This window comes from Mchenga conophoros, linkage group LG7 (genome assembly GCF_057382185.1).
Source record: "Mchenga conophoros isolate Kocher_MC1m ecotype Shallow Benthic linkage group LG7, M_conophoros_male_GT1.1, whole genome shotgun sequence".
NCBI lineage: Eukaryota > Metazoa > Chordata > Actinopteri > Cichliformes > Cichlidae > Mchenga > Mchenga conophoros.
Window position 1 is genome coordinate 34,116,037 of NC_140532.1, and position 22,291 is coordinate 34,138,327.

The 22,291-nt window shown below is 40.7% G+C and overlaps 2 protein-coding genes across 3 annotated transcripts; both read right to left on the reverse strand.

The window, feature by feature from the left end:
* Positions 1-6,805: 6,805 nt before the first annotated feature.
* On the reverse strand, positions 6,806-20,648 carry LOC146570518 (uncharacterized). Of its 2 annotated transcripts, none has more exons than XM_085279000.1 (5): positions 20,036-20,648; positions 18,794-18,935; positions 18,616-18,696; positions 18,467-18,526; positions 6,806-7,096 (listed from the first exon to the last, which is right to left on the reverse strand). In XM_085279000.1, the coding sequence occupies exons 1-5, from the start codon at positions 20,252-20,254 to the stop codon at positions 7,068-7,070; spliced, it is 531 nt and encodes a 176-aa protein (XP_085135126.1). In that variant the 5' UTR covers positions 20,255-20,648; the 3' UTR covers positions 6,806-7,067. The 2 variants fall into 2 exon arrangements, with proteins under 2 accessions (XP_085135126.1, XP_085135125.1); XM_085278999.1 differs by lacking the exon at positions 6,806-7,096 and adding an exon at positions 17,395-17,580 and having other exon boundaries at positions 20,036-20,626.
* On the reverse strand, positions 15,888-17,253 carry LOC146570519 (uncharacterized). Its single transcript, XM_085278998.1, has one exon. The coding sequence runs from the start codon at positions 17,209-17,211 to the stop codon at positions 16,324-16,326; it is 888 nt and encodes a 295-aa protein (XP_085135124.1). The 5' UTR covers positions 17,212-17,253; the 3' UTR covers positions 15,888-16,323.
* Positions 20,649-22,291: the final 1,643 nt, after the last annotated feature.

The following is a 22,291-nucleotide window of genomic DNA, read 5'->3' on the forward strand; positions in this document are numbered from 1 at the left end:
TGTGAGCTTCCTCGTGTCCATGGCAACACCTCAGTTTAATATTGATTTTACCATTTGAACACTTTGCAGATCTTGTTATGCCTTATTATCGCTGAAGCAGAATGTCTTTCTCCAGCCACTGGACTGCGATTTCGGTTTAGAGCCGCACAGGCTCCATTAAAAGCAGGCCTCAGCCTATTTGGGCCCCAATGAAACACTCTAATAGTACCATTAGAGCAGGTAGATTAGTCACACATGCAGGCACGCTACATGCGCTCACAGTGAGCTCCCAGCTCATGCTGTGAATGTAGTCAGAAAAAGCAAGAAAAGGAAAATGTAAAGTTGGATAAAGTTTGAAAGTGAGTCTTGATTCTGAGATTGTAGGACAAAAAAAATTGATCCGTGTCTGTTTTCATGTCCTAATATGGCACGTATATAGTAAAACAAGTGAACCTGACAAAACCACATGATTAAGAAAAGGCTTTTCTATTAACTGAGCCTGAAGCGATCGAACAGTTGAAGTAGCGGAAACAAATAACAAGAAGAATCAAGAGGAAGAGAACACAGAGGAACTTTATTAACAACAGGGGAGATAGAAACATAATTAAATAAACGGAGACAGGTCTTACTAAGCAATTTGGAAGACGATAGTGATTCTGCAGGCCTCTGCTCCTGTGGGAACCCACTATGAGCATGCTCAGGAAGGGGCCAAAAGCCAAACGTGCTTTCATTTACTCTCTATTTTTAGAACTGATGAAATGTACAGACCTGTTTTTGTGTGAAACACCAACGAACATGAAAGGTATGATTGTAATGCTGTAACTGGAATACTTTTATGGGTCAAAGACTGGCTTCCCCTGGCCTCTGAAAACCATTTCAGGACATTATAAAGGATTATGAGAGCCATCAAATGTCTATCATGGTCAGTAAGCAGATGTAAGAAAAAGTGTTTGGACATTTCTGTGGATGCCTGAATGTGGCAGCCATGGCTCTTATTTTAGCTCATATTATGGATTTAAAAAAAGATATCACAAAATGCTGCAATTTGTTGTATGTGCTGTAAGAATTCTTTTGACTAAACATTAAATTTGATGTTGTCAACAAGCATCACCGTTTAAGTATTTAAGAGCAAATATTTTATCATTCTGGATCTTGATCTGTTAAAGCAAATATGTTGTCAGTGCTCACTATATTAATTTTTATTTTTCATGGGTATTTTTTACAATTTACTCTTTACATCACAATAAATCACTTAGTTTGTTTATTCAGACCAAAGAAACAATGCAAACCATTTGAGAGAATGAATTCAGTTTTCTGGCGTGTAAACATGGTGATAAAACGGCAATACGATGGAGACAGTCTGTTACCAGTTTGCAACTGAATGGAGCCACGTTGGGAATTGCATGCAGAATACAACCAATTGAACCAGCTGATTCAAGTCCTCTGTTGCAAAGAGGTGTGTCACAGACTGAGGAAGATTGATTGAATTAGAATAGAATTCAACTTTATTGTCATTGCACATGCACAGGGCAACGAAATGCAGTTTGCATCCATCCAGAAGTGCTTTAGCCGATTGCAACGTTTTGCCAGTCTCTGTGTTTATAAATTAGACGGCAGTTATTTGCAAACGTTCTGTCTGAAAGTGATTATAGTGACTCTGAACTGGGATGCAACTGTTTGGAGACAGATTGCTTCCCACCAGGCAACCAGTGCAATCACTTTGTGATTGAAAAGTATCGCCCAGAGGTAGAACTTGCAACACCCTTAACCTCTGGAGCAACCAGTTACCATAGTTATTTGTAATTGTGAATCTGAAAAAATGTATTCCAATGACTAGGAAACCACTGATTTTTACTAGTTCCAAGAAGTTGCAGTCCTATTTTTACTCTAGTGTGACTGAGCCTTAACTATTAAAATCAAAGATAAAATAATTTGTTTTAGTTCTAGAATCTATTGTAAACTGCTTTGACACAGTCCTGTTTAAAGGTTTGCGTATAGCAGTCACACAGTGTATATGTGTAAGATTTTTTTTCTTAAAGTCAAAGCAAATCAGGATTGGGCAGAGAGTAGTGTTTTTGCTTGAAATACAGATTCCTAGCATCTATGCAGCTTTGAAGAGCTTCTAGCGTGGTTGTAATCTTTTTGTATTGTTGACTCTTCCATCTCCAAATTTCATGATATGTTATAAATGAAATATCTTGTTTTTTATGTAATTTTTTTTTTTAATCAATCAGGCTTTTAATGCCATTTACTACAATTTGCATTGGCTATGTATTTGTCCATTATAAATATTTCATGAGCCAAGATTTAAAAATAACCCAGCATTATTTTTTCTGTAATGAGGCCTTTCTTCAATCATTAATAGCGTATTTGCGTGCATAGTAGATGAGATGTCTTCCACAGGTAGGAGGGAATATAAGCCAACTGGGAATTCAGCTAAATGACAGTGAGAATGTCAGATTTGATCCGGCTCTCGTTTCTAAGTGAAATCCTTCTTTTTTTTTTTCTCCTCTTCTCCTGTCAAATGTGCAGCTGGGTCTCCGTTCCCAATAGGTTCCAGTTAGAGGCATGTTTTGATTTCTTCACATGAAATATCACTCCATCTTTAAAAGCCCATAGGGCGGTGGTGTTCCCCCACTCTGACCTTTACCTGTCAATCAATAAAAGCAACCCTCCTTTCATCCGGAGACCCGACAGGAAAAATGAATACATCATTTGCTACTGCATATTTGCCATCAAGCCAATGATTGTGGGCCACTTAAATAAAGTTACTACTAGTTACTAGTTATTGCTTATAAACTGTGCGCTAAACTGTTGTTTCTCACTGCTTTTTTCTTTGAGGTTTCACTTTAATGTCTCCAATGTTAGCTCTGCTCTGGATTTACAGATTTTACACTCTCAACTAAACTGCTCTCCATTTTGGCCTTTTTCAGTTGTTGATGTTTGAGTATTTGCTCCACCCACATCAGCACCACCAGGTGAACATGTTCACAGTTTACACGTTTAATGTGGAATGCTAATTTTGAAAATGTGAACAAAGGCACCCATTCAAAATGTTGTCAGCCACTTGAAAAGTTGGTGTCACCACCAACATTACTGGCACTACGTGACCTACTACAGCAACTAGGGTTGGTCAATACACAGTTATTGCATCATGTAATGGTCAAGAAATCCTCTAAAAGAATCTCACTGCTCATTTGTTCCAGCTGTCCTAAACAATCCACGTAAGTATTCCTGAAATGAAATGTACACATTTTAATTTTGAAAGCCCCCCCAAAAAAACAAACAGAACAAACAGAAAAAGTTAGAAAGCTCTAAGTTACTGGAGTGGAGAGTCCCCCCGAATGGATCATCCATTTGATGTTTATGATAGGACAAAAGGTTCCACTACTTCCTAGGGGTAGGGAAGATTTGCCCACCACAAACCACTTCGAAGTTCACGTTATACAGCTTTCACATATAAGACTTGAAACTTGTTTTTACTGTTTTATAAATTTGTGCTTTTTCTTCCCTTTTCACATGTTGTTTGGGTAACTTTAGACACTAAAATTACTTGAACGACAGTTAGAAAAAACATCTTTTTACAACATGTACAAATTATAAAAGCTCAGGTTTCTAGGTTACCAGGGTGAAGACCCCTGAGAATTTTAAGGTATCCTACAAAATATAATTTGTTTTGGTTTGTCACTGATTAGAATGGATTTAGGAATAGGAGAGCACCTGCTGGCCTTATGGCAGTGATTACAACTGATAACATTCATTCAGTGATGATTACAGTATTTGAAGCCGGTGAGAAACATTGCAGGAAAACCCTTTGTTGCAGCTAGAAGAGGTCTTTCCTTTATTCAGCCTTATTTCCTTCTATTTTGATCTCTGATTTGTTTATTACTAGAATTAGAATATGTCTACTCTCTGGAAGACTGCTAGTCCAGTAGAGCTGTGTTTTCCCATATAATAGTGCCTAAAGAGAAGTACTATGTGCATACCTTTTTTTAGACTACATGCTTTATAGGTCCAACCTCCCATTTGATTGATTGTCTCACTTCCTGAAGGCTCAGCATTGATTTAAAGTGTGGGAGCAGGGAGTCCACATCATCATTGACAGCCCCGACCTCACTCTGATGTTTACAATTTAAGCCACATATGTTTGCTAATGCAGCATTACTCAGTGGTGTAAGCATGCTGAATGCTCACATTATCCTACTCACTACTGACAACCGCCGGCTGCTTCTGACTGATGGGCCATCCACGTGAGGGGGAGCGGTGAGTGATAAAGAGCTCAACAGAGTTTTAATTAATGGTGTCTAGCCAAGGTCAGAGTCATCACGTCAGTGAGCCTCTGGCCCCAGATTTGATTGATCACATTCTGCTCTAAAGCAGTCAGGTGACAAACATTGATCTGGCTCTGTGGTCTGTTCCAGTACTCCAAATACAACATCTACCCATAAATTCATCCTTTTACATATCCTTTATTCATCCAACCAATGCTTCCTCTGATCTTTTTACCTATCCTAGCATTTATCCAGCTACAAACCATCAACCAGCCCAATCTTACATGCATCTATAGGCAAACGTTGAACCATACACCCTTTACCCATCTGACCATATACTCATCCACTATCTATCTATCTATCTGGAATCATTCATCAACCACCTACCACTTTACCGTCCAACCATTTATAAATCTACAAACCTTTCATTCATTGAACTATCCACATTTCATCCATTCTTTATTGCTTTACTCATCCTACCATTTAAAGTGGGGCAAAAAAGTATTTAGTCAGCCACCGATTGTGCAAGTTCCCCCACCTAAAATGATGACAGAGGTCAGTAATTTGCACCAGAGGTACACTTCAACTGTGAGAGACAGAATGTGAAAAAAAAAAAAAAAACATGAATCCACATGCTAGGATTTGTAAAGAATTTATTCGTAAATCAGGGTGGAAAATAAGTATTTGGTCAATAACAAAAATACAACTCAATACTTTGCAACATAACCTTTGTTGGCAATAACAGAGGTCAAACGTTTACTATAGGTCTTTACCAGGTTTGCACACACAGTAGCTGGTATTTTGGCCCATTCCTCCATGCAGATCTTCTCGAGAGCAGTGATGTTTTGGGGCTGTCGCCGAGCAACACGGACTTTCAACTCCCGCCACAGATTTTCTATGGGGTTGAGGTCTGGAGACTGGCTAGGCCACTCCAGGACTTTCAAATGCTTCTTACGAAGCCACTCCTTTGTTGCCCGGGCGGTGTGTTTTGGATCATTGTCATGTTGGAAGACCCAGCCTCGTTTCATCTTCAAAGTTCTCACTGATGGAAGGAGGTTTTGGCTCAAAATCTCACGATACATGGCCCCATTCATTCTGTCCTTAACACGGATCAGTCGTCCTGTCCCCTTGGCAGAAAAACAGCCCCATAGCATGATGTTTCCACCCCCATGCTTCACAGTAGGTATGGTGTTCTTGGGATGCAACTCAGTATTCTTCTTCCTCCAAACACGACGAGTTGAGTTTATACCAAAAAGTTCTACTTTGGTTTCATCTGACCACATGACATTCTCCCAATCCTCTGCTGTATCATCCATGTGCTCTCTGGCAAACTTCAGACGGGCCTGGACATGCACTGGCTTCAGCAGCGGAACACGTCTGGCACTGCGGGATTTGATTCCCTGCCGTTGTAGTGTGTTACTGATGGTGACCTTTGTTACTTTGGTCCCAGCTCTCTGCAGGTCATTCACCAGGTCCCCCCGTGTGGTTCTGGGATCTTTGCTCACCGTTCTCATGATCATTTTGACCCCACGGGATGAGATCTGCAGTTTGTGGGGATAGGTTAATTGGATAATCCAAATTGCCACTAGGTGTGAATGTGAGTATGAATGGTTGTCTGTCCTTGTGTGTTAGCCCTGCGACAGACTGGCGACCTGTCCATGGTGTACCCCGCCTCTCGCCCTATGACAGCTGGGATTGGCTCCAGCACCCCCCGCGACCCTGAAAAGGATAAGCGGTAGCGAATGGATGGATGGATGGATGGGATGAGATCTTGCGTGGAGCCCCAGATCGAGGGAGATTATCAGTGGTCTTGTATGTCTTCCATTTTCTGATGATTGCTCCCACAGTTGATTTTTTCACACCAAGCTGCTTGCCTATTGTAGATTCACTCTTCCCAGTCTGGTGCAGGTCTACAATACTTTTCCTGGTGTCCTTCGAAAGCTCTTTGGTCTTGGCCATGGCGGAGTTTGGAGTCTGACTGTTTGAGGCTGTGGACAGGTGTCTTTTATACAGATGATGAGTTCAAACAGGTGCCATTCATACAGGTAACGAGTGGGGGGACAGAAAAGCTTCTTACAGAAGACGTTACAGGTCTGTGAGAGCCAGAGATTTTCCTTGTTTGAGGTGACCAAATACTTATTTTCCACCCTGATTTACAAATAAATTCTTTACAAATCCTACCATGTGAATTCATGGATTTTTTTTTCACATTCTGTCTCTCACAGTTGAAGTGTACCTCTGGTGCAAATTACTGACCTCTGTCATCATTTTAGGTGGGGGAACTTGCACAATCGGTGGCTGACTAAATACTTTTTTGCCCCACTGTAGGTCTCAATGATCTGTGCATACTTCAAACCATCCTACATTCCTTTTTCCATCTAACTGTACATCCACCCTTCCATCCGTGGCGAGACGAGGTTGGGATATAAAGTAAATACTCTGCAGTTTTAAAGAACGACAACGCCACCCTGGGAATTTCACCCAGAGAATACTGGAAATGACACTAAATCACCAAAAAGGCACTTAGGTTCGCTATACTCAATCCAGAGACGAGGTTCAATGATCAACAAATTCACAATTTATTAATAATTATTTAAAACACCATATAAAAGCACAATCATAAATATTCAAGTACAAATATGCTTAAAAAGGTATTCAGAGCTGAGGCTTACCAGTGGAGGGGCAGGGATGCCACACACAAACTAAAGAAAGAAAACACACCCAAAACACAAGTGCAACAGACTATCACACACACTCACACTAATAAACTAAACAAGGCAGGTGTGTACACTCAAGGGATCCCACCACCAAGGCACCCTAGTCTCCTCCACGTCGGTACTCCACATCTGAATAAAAAGAAACAAAGAAAATTTTAATATATTACAACAAACTAATGTGTAGCACCGGGGGATAACCCAACTGCAGGACCACACTGGTGATCTACAGCTAGAAAAAGGGCCTCCCACCAGTGGTGTAACAAAAATCCAAACTACAAATCAAAAGCAATAAAACAACATACAATCTGGATAAAACTCTAAAATCTGGAGCAAACGGAATCGCCGTACTGCTCCAACTTGCCGTCCACACGACGATAAGTTAACAGTCAATCAATATGCACGCCAGCTGACTCCGATAACCGGCATGCATATGGCCGTTGTCCACGCCGACGTCCACTGTAAAAGCTGACAGCAGCAGGGAAAGAATTCTCACAACGGGAACAGACGGTAAAAGCACAGCAAGGCAAAACAGCAGCACTTCAGTTCGCGTAGCTTGGCGCAAAACTACGGCCCACACTTCCTGCGAAACATAATAAATAATTACTATAAAAGAACAATAGAAGGCAGAGAGCGTAACAAAAGTTGATTACGTACCAAGTAAGCCGGGTCACAGAACGTAAGCAGAATAGCTCAGAGGAGGCTTCTATAGCTACGACCAGCCGCGATGGAGACTTTAGAGGAGTAACCCACAAACGATCTCTACCACACCGAGGAAGTCAGGTGACCAAAAAGGAGATCACAGGCAAGCAATGCAGAGACACTCAAATGGCCACTATTTATACCAGCGCCCCCTAAAGGGGCCAGGCTGAAAGTGGGTTGGACCGAGGGATAACATTCATCCTGCCACATATGGATCCATTAAACCAGCGGTCCCCAACCCGTGGGCCATGGACCGGTACCGGGCCATGAGTCGTTTGGTACCGGGTTGTGAGAGTTGAGGCTCAGGTGTGAAATTTATGGTTTTCAGGGTTTTTAATCTTTTTTTTTTTTTTTTTAATCATTTTTATAGTCAACTCTGTTTCCCTGGGCCTTTTTCCGTGTGTTATGAATAAATCTTCTTTTTTTTGGTACCACTACTGGTTTTATTTTGTTGTATTTATCTGCGACACCTTAAAGGCCAGTCTGTGAAAATAATGTCAGGCATAAACCTATCCGTGGTGCAAAAAAGGTTGAGGACCGCTGCATTAAACTATTCAAAATGTGTCCAACCATCCATTGCATTACCCCATTGTTTCTTTTAACCGCCATCCTCCATTTACCCATTTGCCCTTAGCACAATTTTAAAATCTATGAACCTTCCATTCCTCCTTTAAATCCTTCTAAATTTTAATTGTTTTATCCAGCCTACCATTTATCTCTCAGTGACTCAGCCAAACTTTTACCCATTCTACCATATTTATATCTGTGAATCGTCATCTTTTTTTAAACCATCCAAAATTTATCAGCTTCTATTCTGTGCAGATCCTAAGACTTATCTCTCAATGACCCATCAGTCCCTTAAACTATCTTATCCTAAATTCATGCTCATCCTACTATTATCTATCCACCCTTATTAGCCATCCTACCATTTACTTAAAACCTTTCATCAGTCCTTTATAAATTTATTCAACCCTCAATAATTCTATAACAGAGCCTACAATTTATCTCTCAGAGATCCAACCATCCTTTTGATACATCCTACATTATCCTACCTTTATCTATCTTTTCTATCTTTTATCCTAAAGTCATCCATCCATCCTTTTACCCATCATGCAGTGCATTTCTAAATGTGTAAATCCATCCATCTGTTAAACTCAAATGAATTCTTCCAACCATCTATTATTCTTTTGTCTACACTACTAAGTCTCTCAATTACCAGTTCAGTTTTTCCCCATCTTAAATTAATTTTCCATCCAACTGTCCATCTGTCACACACCCTTACATCCATCCACACACAGACTTTTTATTTACCCAGTCATTTGTTTATGTATCCAGTCAATCACTTACTCAACCCTTCATCCATGACTGAGTTTTTAAATTAAGCTCAAACGAAGAAACCACCTTTTCTCTCTTCTTATCTGTAGATGGGTCCCTCCAAAATGCTGCTCTGATAGTGAAGGTATGATAACCTGCTACTAAATCTGGAACTTGGATCAAATGATCGGGAGGAAAGCACCTCTCCCTGCATGCTGATGGCCTGTTCTGTCCCAACAGTTCATCACTCTGAAGTCAGTGGCACAACCACATGGCTTCAGCTAACTGTCAGGGTAGTGACCCCTGAAACCGCCTACCATTAATCACAGTTAGACAGCACATAGGGAGCCACAGTGGGCAAGAAATGAAGGTTGCTGGAGGTCAATCTGGCAGACAGCATCATTTCAAATTATCGGTTATTGCTGTATATTGGACTGTATATAAAAGATGAACATAGACCCTGAGTCTAAACCAAGATGACAGTCTAGAAGTGCCTGAAACCTGCATTATTTCTCCTGACCAGCTGGAGCAGAAAGAAACCAAAACAAAAGATAATGGTTATAGAAAGTTAGCCTACTTATTGTTTGATTTATCTCTTCAGTAAAAATTGTGCTAGTAATTTTATGGTCTCTGTCACTAGTTTTAAATCACTTGCACATTGCTACTGACAAACCTCAATCTTCAAAACAGTATTCCACAAATCAGTGTGTGAAATCACAGTGACTTTGTACTTCTTTTTCAAGGCTAAAAGATAAGGTTATTTACAGTGGTATTTACAAGTCTTACCAAATCAAATACACAGCTAGGCATGTAAGTAAACATTTTAAATTACTTTAATTAATGAAACCGCTTAAGAAAACTGCAGTTCCCCAAATGGCCACTTGAGGCCGACTACAAAACAGAGTGAATTTCCACTGACTCCCATGTTAAAATGCACAACTTTACAGTATAAATAAACAATTAATTTTCTATTCATGACAACTGCGTATATTACTATAACTTGTATGACTGTTCATGACCAAAAAGGCCCAGAACCTGGTTACTGACTGAGTAGTCGGCATGGAAGATGCTGACTTCTCTCCAAACATTTGCCATTTACTTTCTGAGTTCCAGTGAAATCTGAAGCAGTCTGATGCAAACTGGAAATGCAGCATATTTTCCTTCAAGGTAAAAGCTTTGGGTTTTCAAAAGGTTTTGGTTTTGGTAGTAGCTAGGTGGTTAGTTGGCGAGCGTTCAGGGAGGAGTTGGCATCTCCATGCAAACTACAGGTGACCAGACAATCTGCTAGTGACTAAAGCAATCACACATTTGTAATGTCACTTTTGTTTCACCCACTAACAGCCAGAAACAACTCAACAACTGGCCACACAATACAGATTTTTCCCTAGTAACTTGGTAACCAAACTAGCTAGCCAGTGCTAGTCTTGACTAATAACTGACCAGGTCAACCATCTCATCTAAATTGTGTTTAATGGGGAATAAATCCAATCTTGCCACTTGTCACTGTAGGTGACGCTGTTTTTGCAGTATGATTTGAAATGTCTTAGACACAGTTACAGTTTTACATTAATACAATAAGAATAATGGCTTAATCGTTTAATCCAGGGATTTCTAACTCATTTTACATCGAGTGTAAAGAAGGAGGATTTGGACCCAAACACAAGCATGGACAACAGCGTAGCTGTGAGAAAGTTTATTAACAATGAAAGGCAAAATATAAACCAAAGCAGAGCACTGCAGGGAACTACGCTAACAAAAACCTAAACAGGGAACAGCTACAAAATAATAATGAAAGGATCAAAAACCTGCAACGAGAAACCTGAAATATGAAAACCTGAGACGTGGAACATGGAGAAAGACACAATAGAAATACAGGGGTAGACACGCAGATGAACCAGCCACCAACAGAGGGAAACGCAAGGCTTAAATACACAAGGGACGAGGGAACGAGACACAGAAGGGGAACACAGCTGGGAGAAATAAGACCTAACGAGACAGGGGGAGCGAAGCTAGAAACACTGACATAACCCTTCAAGATAAAACAGGAAACAATTCACAAGGACGCAGAATAAGAAACACAGACTTTACACAGAGGGAACACACAGGCAGAGAAGACTAAGCACAGAACTAAACCTAAACTAAACATGAGGGCATAAGAACAACACCTAAGAACTAAACCCTAAAACAGAATAAACTGAAACATAGAATTCTAATAATAATCAACAAGGCACAACAGTCAGAATATACACAAAATACAAAATTAAACCAAAACACGAGAACTCAAAATACTGGGTCAAAATGACCCAGAACCGTGACAGCTGTAGTAAATAAAAGGAGAAATAAATGTATAAAAGTACGAAAAAAGTTCTGTAAGCTTTTTTACCAAACTGTCGTATATTATAAAGCACAAAGTTCTTGTTATTCACATTGGGGTTTGTTTGTTTTTTCCTTTTTTAACTTTTTTTTTTAAACTGTGGGTCTATAATGTGGAAAAAAAACCCACAAAAAACGAAATTTATATAGTTATAGTGAAAAAACAGAACCTTTCAGTAGTATAAGTGATATATTTTTGGTAGTCAAAGAATTTGACACATTTATTTGAAGCAATGCCACTAACCCAAAAACAAATGTGTTCATACATTTTGTTGTCAGCATAAAAACACTGATTACAGCCACTGTTTAACACTAAATCCACCACATGAAATTTATCCTAAAAGATTAAAATGTGCGGCACAAACAGCAAAGTAATACTTTAAAATTAGTAACTATTAGAGATGGCACGATACCACTTTTTTATGTCCGATACCGATATCATAAATTTGGATATCTGCCGATACCGATATGAATCTGATACAGTGTTTTTTAATCAACAAAACTGTAGACAACAAAACCACCCCTCACGCTCCACCTCATGATGCTTAATCGACGTAATCAACCTTAATTTGATGCAGTGTGAAAAAAAATGCACAGAAATCAATTATTTTTCAAGAAATATTAAATAGATTCAACATCTTTCTTCAACAAAATTGCAGACTGCACAGATGGTACCTTCCCAAAGGAAAAAGTACTATAGCTTACTAGGGTATATATATTACCGTAGACTTAATAGTTACTATATACAGTAATGGACTTCTATTCCTTTTACATCAAATTAAAACTTTGGGTGTAAGATTCGGATAATTATTTATTAAAAGCTAGACATTTTAAATGAGAATAAAGAAAAGTGTGTCTTTGTGCCCCTTTTCCCTGTTCATGCCCTATCGGCCCCCCTGGCTAAACTTTGCTAGATCCGCCCCTGCACAGTTACAGCCGTCAGCTGCGTAGAAAAAGATCCTGGTGTAGAAAGTAATATTAAATAAATTCTAACAGCTTATCAAGCTTAAACGTGCTGCTGTTGTTCAGCCGCTGGTTTCCTCTTTCTGGTGCAAAGTGGGCCAAAAACAAAGAAGAGAGACGGACTCGCGACAGAAAAGCCGATCAGCTGATCGTTAAGCAGTTTCATGATTGAAGTAGCAGCAAGAGGAGGCAGTCGCTCCATATATCGCTTGTTAAGCTTAACGCAGGAATGCTTTACAAACATTCAGAGATGGACTTACACACTTGCTTTACTTCTCTCGGGATAACTTTGTCGGAGATGAAATGCCGGGTTGCTAGCGAAGCTCCACATGCTATCCAGACCACCGACAGGTCCCGCATGCCACAGCCGCTCTATCACGTGATGCATACTGCTCCGACGTGTTAACGTTCTGAGGCGAGTTACGGCGCGTTGCAAGTTTTGTGAGGTGCTTTCGTGATATTTAATGGATCGGATTACATTTTTTATTTTTCTCCGATATCCGATCCAGTAATTTAGGTCAGTATGGGACCGATACCGATACGTAATATCGGATCGGTCCATCTTTAGTAACTATTGGATAGTTAGCTGGGCGTGTTTGAACTAAAACACTTTTTTGAGCATATGAATGAATTCCTTCACATTTAACTTTACTAAATGCGCTGAATCAAAAGTACTACCGCCATAGTCACCACTGTCCAGCAGCTGTCAGACAGTAGTTGGTCTTTAATATATATAATATCCATAACTTCATCAGAATCAGAATCAGAATACTTTATTGATCCCTGGGGGAAATTATTTTTTGTTACAGTGCTCCATTTTAAACCAACATTAAGACAAGACAGACAATACGCTAACTAAGAATAGAACTTACATACGTATATATATTTTTTTGCATAATCAATATTCAGTTGTTCAGATAATAAACTAAATGAGGAACACTGTGTGTCTTACATTTCCTTTAAACACACGTCCTGCTAAGAGAACTTCACCTCTGAGCCAGTGGGAGTTTAATCTCTGTGAAAACACTGAATTCTTAGCCGCATTAAGCAGAGCTCTCAGAAAGGTTAGACTAAATGCAATAAACTGGTATTAGAAGTGTGTGACCCGCTTAGTGCAGGACTCACACAGGGAAATACTCAGCGCTGTTCCAGCCACGAGAAACCAGAATTCTGCACTATTTTTCATGTTTTCAAGAAATAAAGTTTCTTCTGGCAGCAACCTTTCAGACTTTGCTTAATCTTCAATTGACCTAAAAAGAAAAAGTTTTGAATTTCTGTGTTTTTGCCTTTACCTTGAAATATTTGAAAGAAAAGACATAAACAAAAGTGATAAATGTTAAAATAGCTGCAAGAAGAAAACAATAATAATAAATAACTAGAAAGTCCCAAGTTCTTTAACTCAAACACAGATTTTACAGCTGGACAGGTTTCATAGATTTCTAATAGATCCATTGCCAAGGTAAAGCTGCTAAAGGTCACTCTGTAGCAATATGTTAGACAGTATCAACAGATAATCATACAGTCTCTGAAGGAGCATCGTGTTGCACCTTAGTGGAGCTGAATGTTACTGCTGTAGCTTCTTGTGTTGAGCCTCTACCTCCATCTAGTGGATGACATAACAGAGCACAGTGACTCACTTTAATAGGTCTGGATTCAGTGACACTCATTTAAATATTTCTAAACAACATAATTACTTTTCTTAGCTCCGTGTAATCAGCAATGATCACAAAAATATTAAATATGAAGATGTAAATATTAGGGAAGGTCACATATTTACATTATTTTTCAATGTATTTCTTCAAAAATGCATCTATAACTACACAAATATGTGGCTTGAGGAATTTTGTCACTGTTAGATTGTTTTATATGATGATTTTTTTAGCCATTATAGAGATTCACACTTGAAGATTAAACAAAAAGGGGAATATTTAAATTGTTCGTAACCGAGCTAGCTATACTAGTAACCTAGTGAAGTGCAGTTGATTCTCTTTTCCTATATCTTCATTAATCCTCCTTCATGGCTTTCTTTGACCTTATGACATTTTCCATTCAGATGAAGGTAAAGAGTCCACATTGTGTGGATTATCCAACAGCAGTCTGTGCATTATGAATCCAGGTTGCTGGAGTTAGCAAATAACTTCAGCACTTTGACCTCTTGTAGATAAGTATGCTCACTTCTTGCTCCAAAAACAAAAAAGTGGTTCCGATGTATCTTTTATACAGTCTATGGCTTAAGCATCATACGTATTTAACTTCATCTCCACCAGGAAGCCATCCTCTTCATCCAAAGCTATGCTGCTCTGGACCACCTGCAGTATGTTTGCCACCTTCACAAGACCTAAAGAAGCTTCAACTCTTCTTTGAAGCCTTTCCACACAGTTTAGGAGTGTTTATGGGAATTTCTCACTGTTCTTCTAGAAGTGCATTTATGAGGTCAGACATTGATGCTGGACAGAAGACCTGGCTCGCAGTCTCCACTGTAACTCAGCCCAAAGGTGTTCAAAGGTGTCAGCTTGAGGTAGAACTCTGTGCAGGCCAGTCAAGTTCTTCCCCACCAAACTCGCTCATCTATGTCTTTATGGACCTCGCTTTGTGCATCGATCTGCAGTCATGGTAGAGGAGGAAGGGGCGATCCCCAGACTGTTCCAGAAAGTTAGGAAAATTAAATTGTCTAAAATGAGTTGGAGCTAAGGGGCCGAGCCCAACTCCTGAAAAACAGCCCCACAACATAATCACCCCTCCACCAAACTTTACACTTGGCACAATGCAGTTAGACATGTACGGTCTCCTGGCAACGACCGAACCCAGACATGTCCATCAGATTGTCAGATGGAGAGGCGTGATTTGTTACTCCAAAGAACACATCTCCATTGCCCTACAGTCCAGTGGCAGCGTGGTTTACTCCACTGCAACCACTTTATCCAACGCTTTGCATTTGGTTTTGGTGATGGAACGCTTGGATCACTTCCACTTATTATAATACCACTAACAGTGGACTGTGAGGAAAATTTCACAACAGCACAAAAAACTGAAACTAAAAAACTGAAGTGTAACTATTATTGAGTTAAAAGCCACCAAATGTCAAGACTCCCCCTCAGGCGTGTATCTTCCTGATAGTTTTTTTATAAGGTTTCAGGCACAATGAAGAAGTGCTAATTCGCGTCAGTTATCTGCTTTCTTTATTTTCCCCATTTTCCCTATTTACTTCCTCCTTTGTTTAATGACAAAGGAAATTACCAACATGTAAGTAATTCGTGTAATTCCAGTAAAACCGATCGAGTGAAAAAAATATATTAAACTGAGAGCGAGCTCTGCTTTAAAAGGAAACTTAGAGTCAGCAGCTGCTAATGAAGACGTACCACTCGTTAAAAAATGTTTAACTTTGAAGAAGTTAATTTGAACAAAGTGGGTACTTTAATGATTCTCTGTAGGCAGACAGAAATCAAATTGCTTCATTTGTGAATATAAGCTTTCATTTAATTATACAGTAAAAGTATTTTCACCAAAATCGTCATGCCCAAGTTTAAGAGTTAACTTTAACCCCACCAACCTTTGTTAGGTTCTCTAACACAGTCCTTCTGGTGAAGCATCTGTGTCGTCAATCAGTGATGAAACTTGGACTTGATCTCTCATTTACCTGCTCTCTTCTGTTTAGGTTGTTTGCCACTTCGATACCGTCAAACTCTCCTCATTCTCACTTTTATCGTTACTACTCTGATCAGGTGACCTTTGTGCCAACTGTCTCTGAGCTGGTCAGTCATTGCAATTCTTTCCTTCGTCCTTTTCGGAACATCATCTCAAGAACATGTCCTAGATTATCATCCTTTCTAACTCTAATAATGACCGTATTTAACAGAAGTAGGTTCATGCTTTATTCAGTATGACCTGAAACTATTAAACTCCTATTAAACTGGATGGCTTCCTACAACCAGAGGAGTTGCCCCCTGCTGGCCATTAGAAAGAGTTTAAACCAATAACCAGTACAAGAAGTGACCTCACAGAGCGTTTTAGATTTTCACTGCAGTTTTTCCAGTCTGCCCCTGTCCTGCCTCCTGCAGGTGAACCTTCTGATGGGTCCTGAACACGCTGTTGGTTATGAAAGTTTTCCCACAGACGACGCAGTGATATGGCCGTTCTCCCGCGTGCACCTGCCTGTGCAGCTTCAGGCTGTAGAGCTGCGTGAACTTCCTGCCACAGATGCTGCAGCTGTGCATCTTTTCCTCTGAGTGCGTCATCATGTGCATCTTCAGATTGCTCGGGTTGCTGAATCTCTTGTCGCACTGATCGCAGGCGTACGGCCTTTCCCCCGTGTGCACACTCGTGTGATACTTGAGATTGACCATGCAGCGGAATTTCTTGCCGCACACGTTGCAGACGGGCTTCTCTCCTGGTTTCTTGCCCGTGTGGATCCTCATGTGGTTCTGAAGTGCACTGGCGTGTCCACAGCGTTTGCCGCAGGTCTCGCAGACGTATGGCCTCTCGCCCGTGTGGATCAGCATGTGATGCTTCAGGGCGCTCCTGTGACTGCATCCTTTGCCACACACCTCGCAGGTGAAAAGCTTTTCTCCGGCGTTTTTGCTCGTGTCACTGAAACTGAGGCTGAGCACCTCGCAGTTTTCCTTTTGTGTGTGGGTAACTCGGTGAGCGGCCAAAGATGCGGACGAGAAGAAGGTCTTGCCGCACATTTTGCAGACAAAATCTCTGTTTCCTGAATGAAGATTCTCATGATCGTCCAAGCTCTGCCTGCACTCGAAGGTCTCTGGGCAAAGTGAGCAAACAAATGTCTTCTTCAACGCGCAACAAATGTGTCGCTGAAACGCCTGTTTCCCCGTGAACTGCTCCTCGCACAGCGAGCACGTGTGGGTGATCAGTTTGTTTAGGTTGTGCTGACGCATGTGCCTGTGGAAGGTTGATTTGTACGCAAATTCCGTTCCGCACTTTCTCGGTGTGCTTTCTCGAATGTGCAATGAGCCCACGGAGTCCAGCAAAGCGCTTGCCGCACTCAGAGCAAAGGTGAGGCTTGGAGTGAGTCAGGCAGTGTCTGTTCATCAAACACTTCAGAGCAAATGCTTTGCCACATGTAGGACATGTGAAGTCCTTGGTGGGCTACTTCCTTCCGATTTTCACAGCAGTGCATTCATGCTCAGCGTCTTTTTGGACGCCATTTTCCTCAATGACACTGGAGGCTGGTTCAGGATCTGCTATTGTGACTTCAGGTTCAGAGAGGACTTCAGAGCTATTTTCCTCATGTGATGCTGGATCAGCTGAAACAAAAACAACACTAGAACTAACAAGAGAGTAACACCAACCTATCCATTTCAAAGACTTTAATGCCACACTGCAAACATGCTACTTTAGTAATACTGCTGTTATAAAAAGTCAAACTCCTAAACAGAGGATCCCACTGTGTTTAAATGTATAACCTGATTCATTTATCTGGACACTGCAGCTAGTTTTGCTATTACAGTTGTGTGCTACACATATGTTAGATCGCAGTTACATCATGATTATGTGCTTAAAGTTCTGATAATGCTTGCATTTTTATAACGTAAATATTGGAAAAATAAAGCCATAATTACTGCACAGTCCTGTTTTCAGGGACTCAAATACAAAGTCATAATTCAGTCAGTTGTTTTACGGTCAAGCATGAGCAGTTCTTCATTAAAGCTTCATAAATAAAGAAGGTAAATGAAAGTATGAATATCAAAAATCATACGCCAGATTCAGCTGAGCACAGCAAAACTAACTGGATATTGCTTCACAAAGCAGATGGAAAATAGCCCAAAACATTGTGAGAACAAGACGGAACCTATTGAAATGTAAAGATGCGGAATATTTTGCAGTGGCTAAGTGATTCAACCTTCTCTGAGCCCAGTGGCTTTTTCCACTTGCTGAAAACTAAAGAGCAGAAAAAAAACACCAACGACTGACACCTGAAGACTGCTCAAGTAGAGGCCTGATAAAGCCTCGCAAAGGAGGAAACTCATTATCTGATGATGTCCGAGGGCTCCAGATTTCAGGATTGTCCACAAAATATTAAAAATGTACATTTTTAAAATTATTTTATATTCTTTTAATTTTATTTGAGCCCTAAAATAGTAAAGAGTGTATAAAAACAGCTGCAGTAACTTGTAAAGAAAACATAGTTACCAGGTTCTGGCACAGATTCTGGGTCAGCTTCATCTGTTGACTGTTCGATCTGTTCCTCCTCTGAAAACACACAAAAAATTCCAAACCGTTTTCAAAATTTAATTTAGAAAAAGTGTTGTTTTTTTTTTTATTGGTTACTGGCTGAATACCTCTACAGTATAAGTGATCACTCATCTGTCTTGTTGCTGGTTGCGATCCTTGCATGTTATTTCTCTTTCTGGACACAGATTCTGTTTTTACACAACAAAAGTTAAAAGCCTAGTTTAATATACAAAGAAATCCCAGAGTGAGAACATTAAAAGCCTCATAAACCATCAGCTTATTTACTTTTTCTGCCCCCAGTATCGATCTGCCCTGCTCTGGGTTTCTCTGCAGCAGGAGCATCTCTGGCGTCACTCATGGACACACTGAAAATTAAGGAGATTTTCTCCACAGCAACTTCAGCCCACTTTTTCATCAGGGAAGCAAACTGGTTTTGTACAATCACAGGAAAGACAGAATGATATTGCAAATGTATAGTCAGCCAATCACATAACAGTATTGCATTAAAGTTAGGGATTTAGATATGATGAATACGATCTGCTGAAGTTCAAACAGATCAGCAGAATTAGGAAGAAAGGTGATTTAAGCAGAGCTGCAAGGTTGTTGGTGCCACACAGGCTGGCCTGAGTACTTAAGAAAATGCTAATCTACTGGGGTTTTGCACATGACCATCTCTAGGAGGATGGGCAGGATAGGATGGTAACCGTTGCTCAAATAACCACTTTTTACAACTAATGTGTGCAGAAGAGCATCTCTGAGCATGAGTTCACTGTACTGTCAGTACACTGTCAGTGCGCCCCAGGGTGGCTGTGGCTACAATGTAGCTTGCCATCACCAGTGTGTGAATGTGTGTGTGTGAATGGGTGGATGACTGGGTATGTAAAGCGCTTTGGGGTCCTTAGGGACTAGTAAAGCGCTATATAAATACAGGCCATTTACCATTTACTCAAATGGCCTCAACATTCACCACCTCTCAATCCAATCGAGAACCTTTGTAAGGTGGTGGAATGGGAGACATGCGAGTCTCCCATTCCACCACCTTCCAAAGGTTGTGCCATCATGATGTGCCATCATGTTACCACGGACCAAAAACTCTAAGGGATTTTTCCAGCAACTTCATGAAGCTATGAGATGAGGAATTAAGATATTTCTACAGGGAAAATGGGTTACAACCCACTATTAGTAAGCTGTAACTAATAAATTGTCCATGGAGTGAACATGAGCTTGTAGTTCGTTGTAGTTTAACAAAATGTGCAGCAAAGTTTCATTCATTCATCTGCCCTGACAGGCTGAAGAAGCTAACTCATGATTAGCTTCTAAGATGGGATTTCGGTTGGAGTGGTCGCCATGGAAACAAACGATTGGACTTTTGGGTGACGTAGTGCTCATTTGTGCCACTTATACGGTATACATTTTAGGACACCGTACACTTAAGCTAAGAAGGGTAAGTGGAACTAGTGGAAAGTAAATTTCCTGTCATCAGTGAAACCGCACACATTTCCCGTGCGCGCGTGACCGCGGGGTTACCGTGACATCCTCGTGAAGGAGTTGCCTGCGTAGCGTCACCTCCCTCTCCTCATCCTCGCGCTTCACGGCGACTACGGAAGCCGCATTTGAGCGCTGCTGAGCGGCCACAACCGGAGCCGAGCTCCTCTCCAGAAGTCTCCCGAGCTCTGTCACGGCCGCCTCCACCAGAGTCTCCATCACAGACGACAACTGACTCTCAAATGTTTCCAGCCTGAACATGTCTGACTGTGATTTTGTTTGTAGTACTCATAAAACCAGACATCCTCTGCTGCTGAAGTTCAGCAGCTCATGTTTGTTTCCTCTCTTTACTTCTTCGACTGATTTCCCAGAGACAGTAAATGCATTTCGCTGCTGCCCTCTATGGGCCACAAAGCGGTACTACTTCTTTACAGACTAGATTTTTGTGTTAAACTGGTCGAGCCTCTAAATACTAAGAAAAGGTGTTTCATTACCTCGTTTTGCAGAGGATATACTGGCTCATGCTTTATAAAACGAACAAAATAACATCATCCCAATCCAAACAGACAAACAGCAAAACTGACAAAACAAGTAGGTCATGTGTCTTTAAATTTCCCAGATTAGACCAGAATCCATAAGTCTATAAACCTAACACTATGCAGTTGTGCAAAATCTGTTTATAAAGTTATGTACAAAAATGAAAAACAACCTTAATTTTAAATGTGCTTACACAAGTACAAAGTGAAATTTTACATTTAATAGAATCTGGTCATAAAGGGCATAAACCATAAATGACTTTGCACTGTTTAAGACACCTTCACCTGATTTAGCTGGGGACTGTTTCCAGAAAAGCCATGAAAAGATACAAGGTGTTTGTTTTTTCACCATTTGACCAAACCTTCCCACCAGACTAAGTGTGGTACACATTACAAATGTACCTCTGATGGGGAAATATGTTTTTAAATGTCATTTTCCCCTCCAAATCCAGGAAGTATAAACAAGAAATCAGATCTTCAAAAATGGAAAAAAAAAATAGCCTTAATACTTTAAAACATGCTGTTTTATGGATGTTCGTGGCTTCATTTGTTGAGGTACTTCACAGGTCTTCCAACTGAAATTTCCGCCGTCGTGAAGCAATCGGCAGGTCCTCCATCGCTCCATCATGACCTTCCAGCAGCTTTTAAAATTGTCATTTTGTGACTTGTACAGGAAAAATGTCTTGTTTGTGACCCAAAATGCAGACAGAGGGCTGGCAGGTAGAAGAATAAAGATATTTGTTGGCACTTACTGATGACCAAAAGTTGCTGTACTCACAGCCCCCCCGGCAGGTAGAAGAATAAAGATATTTGTTGGCACTTACTGATGACCAAAAGTTGCTGTACTCACAGCCCCCCCCCCCCACACACACACACACACACACACACACAATGTATGAGGGCATTAGAGGGACAGGCCAGACTTCGGGTGGGAACAAGGCACAGGTAGAGAAAATCTGGCAAATTGCAGACATGGGAAAAGAAAAGTCGTTAAAAGGAAATTGACTCCTTTCAGGAAAAGGGTAAACACCAAAATGTCAAACTGAAGATTTGGAAAAACAAACACTTCCAATTCTTTGTGGATAAATTTGCTCATCTGGCATTAAGATGATGCCCGCTGACTAAACTCTCGTTCCTGCTGAACTGAGCCAGTGTATTTGATCAAACTGCTGTCAGCTCAGAAAGCACGAGGGGGAGGCCAGATGTTTTCTCAGGGGATCGTGAAGATGGTAAAGAGACTCCACATGTGACCCCTGATAGTCACAAGGTGAAATTCTACATAATGAACAAAACATGGCAGGAGTGTAATGTCCTCATAAAACAGTCTTCAATAGAGCCAGTCGCCAAGTTAAAAAAAAAAATGCCGATCGTCTCTGTATGAGTGACGAACTTAGCCACTGTGAACAAATATTCAAGACTCCCTGGTCAGCAGTCAACTAAGTTCTGCACCCAATCAGACACTGTACACATGACACAGCTAGCACCAATCCACTGACCGTGCCTCGGATGAGCTCTTTCAGACTGGTTGCTTGAAGAACCTCCAGTACACAGGTATATGCATGCCCTCCAGGAACAGTCGGAGACTCCGTAGCAGTGCAGTAATCTCTGGCAATGTGATTTCAACTTTGTGGCCCAAATCATCTTGCCAGAGACACACACAGCCACAGAAAATCAGTCGTTTCAACGGAGAAATCCCCCACTGCTCTGCCTCCCTGTGTGGTTAGTAGTCTTTCTCCTGATACTCCAGTCCACCTTCCCCTGA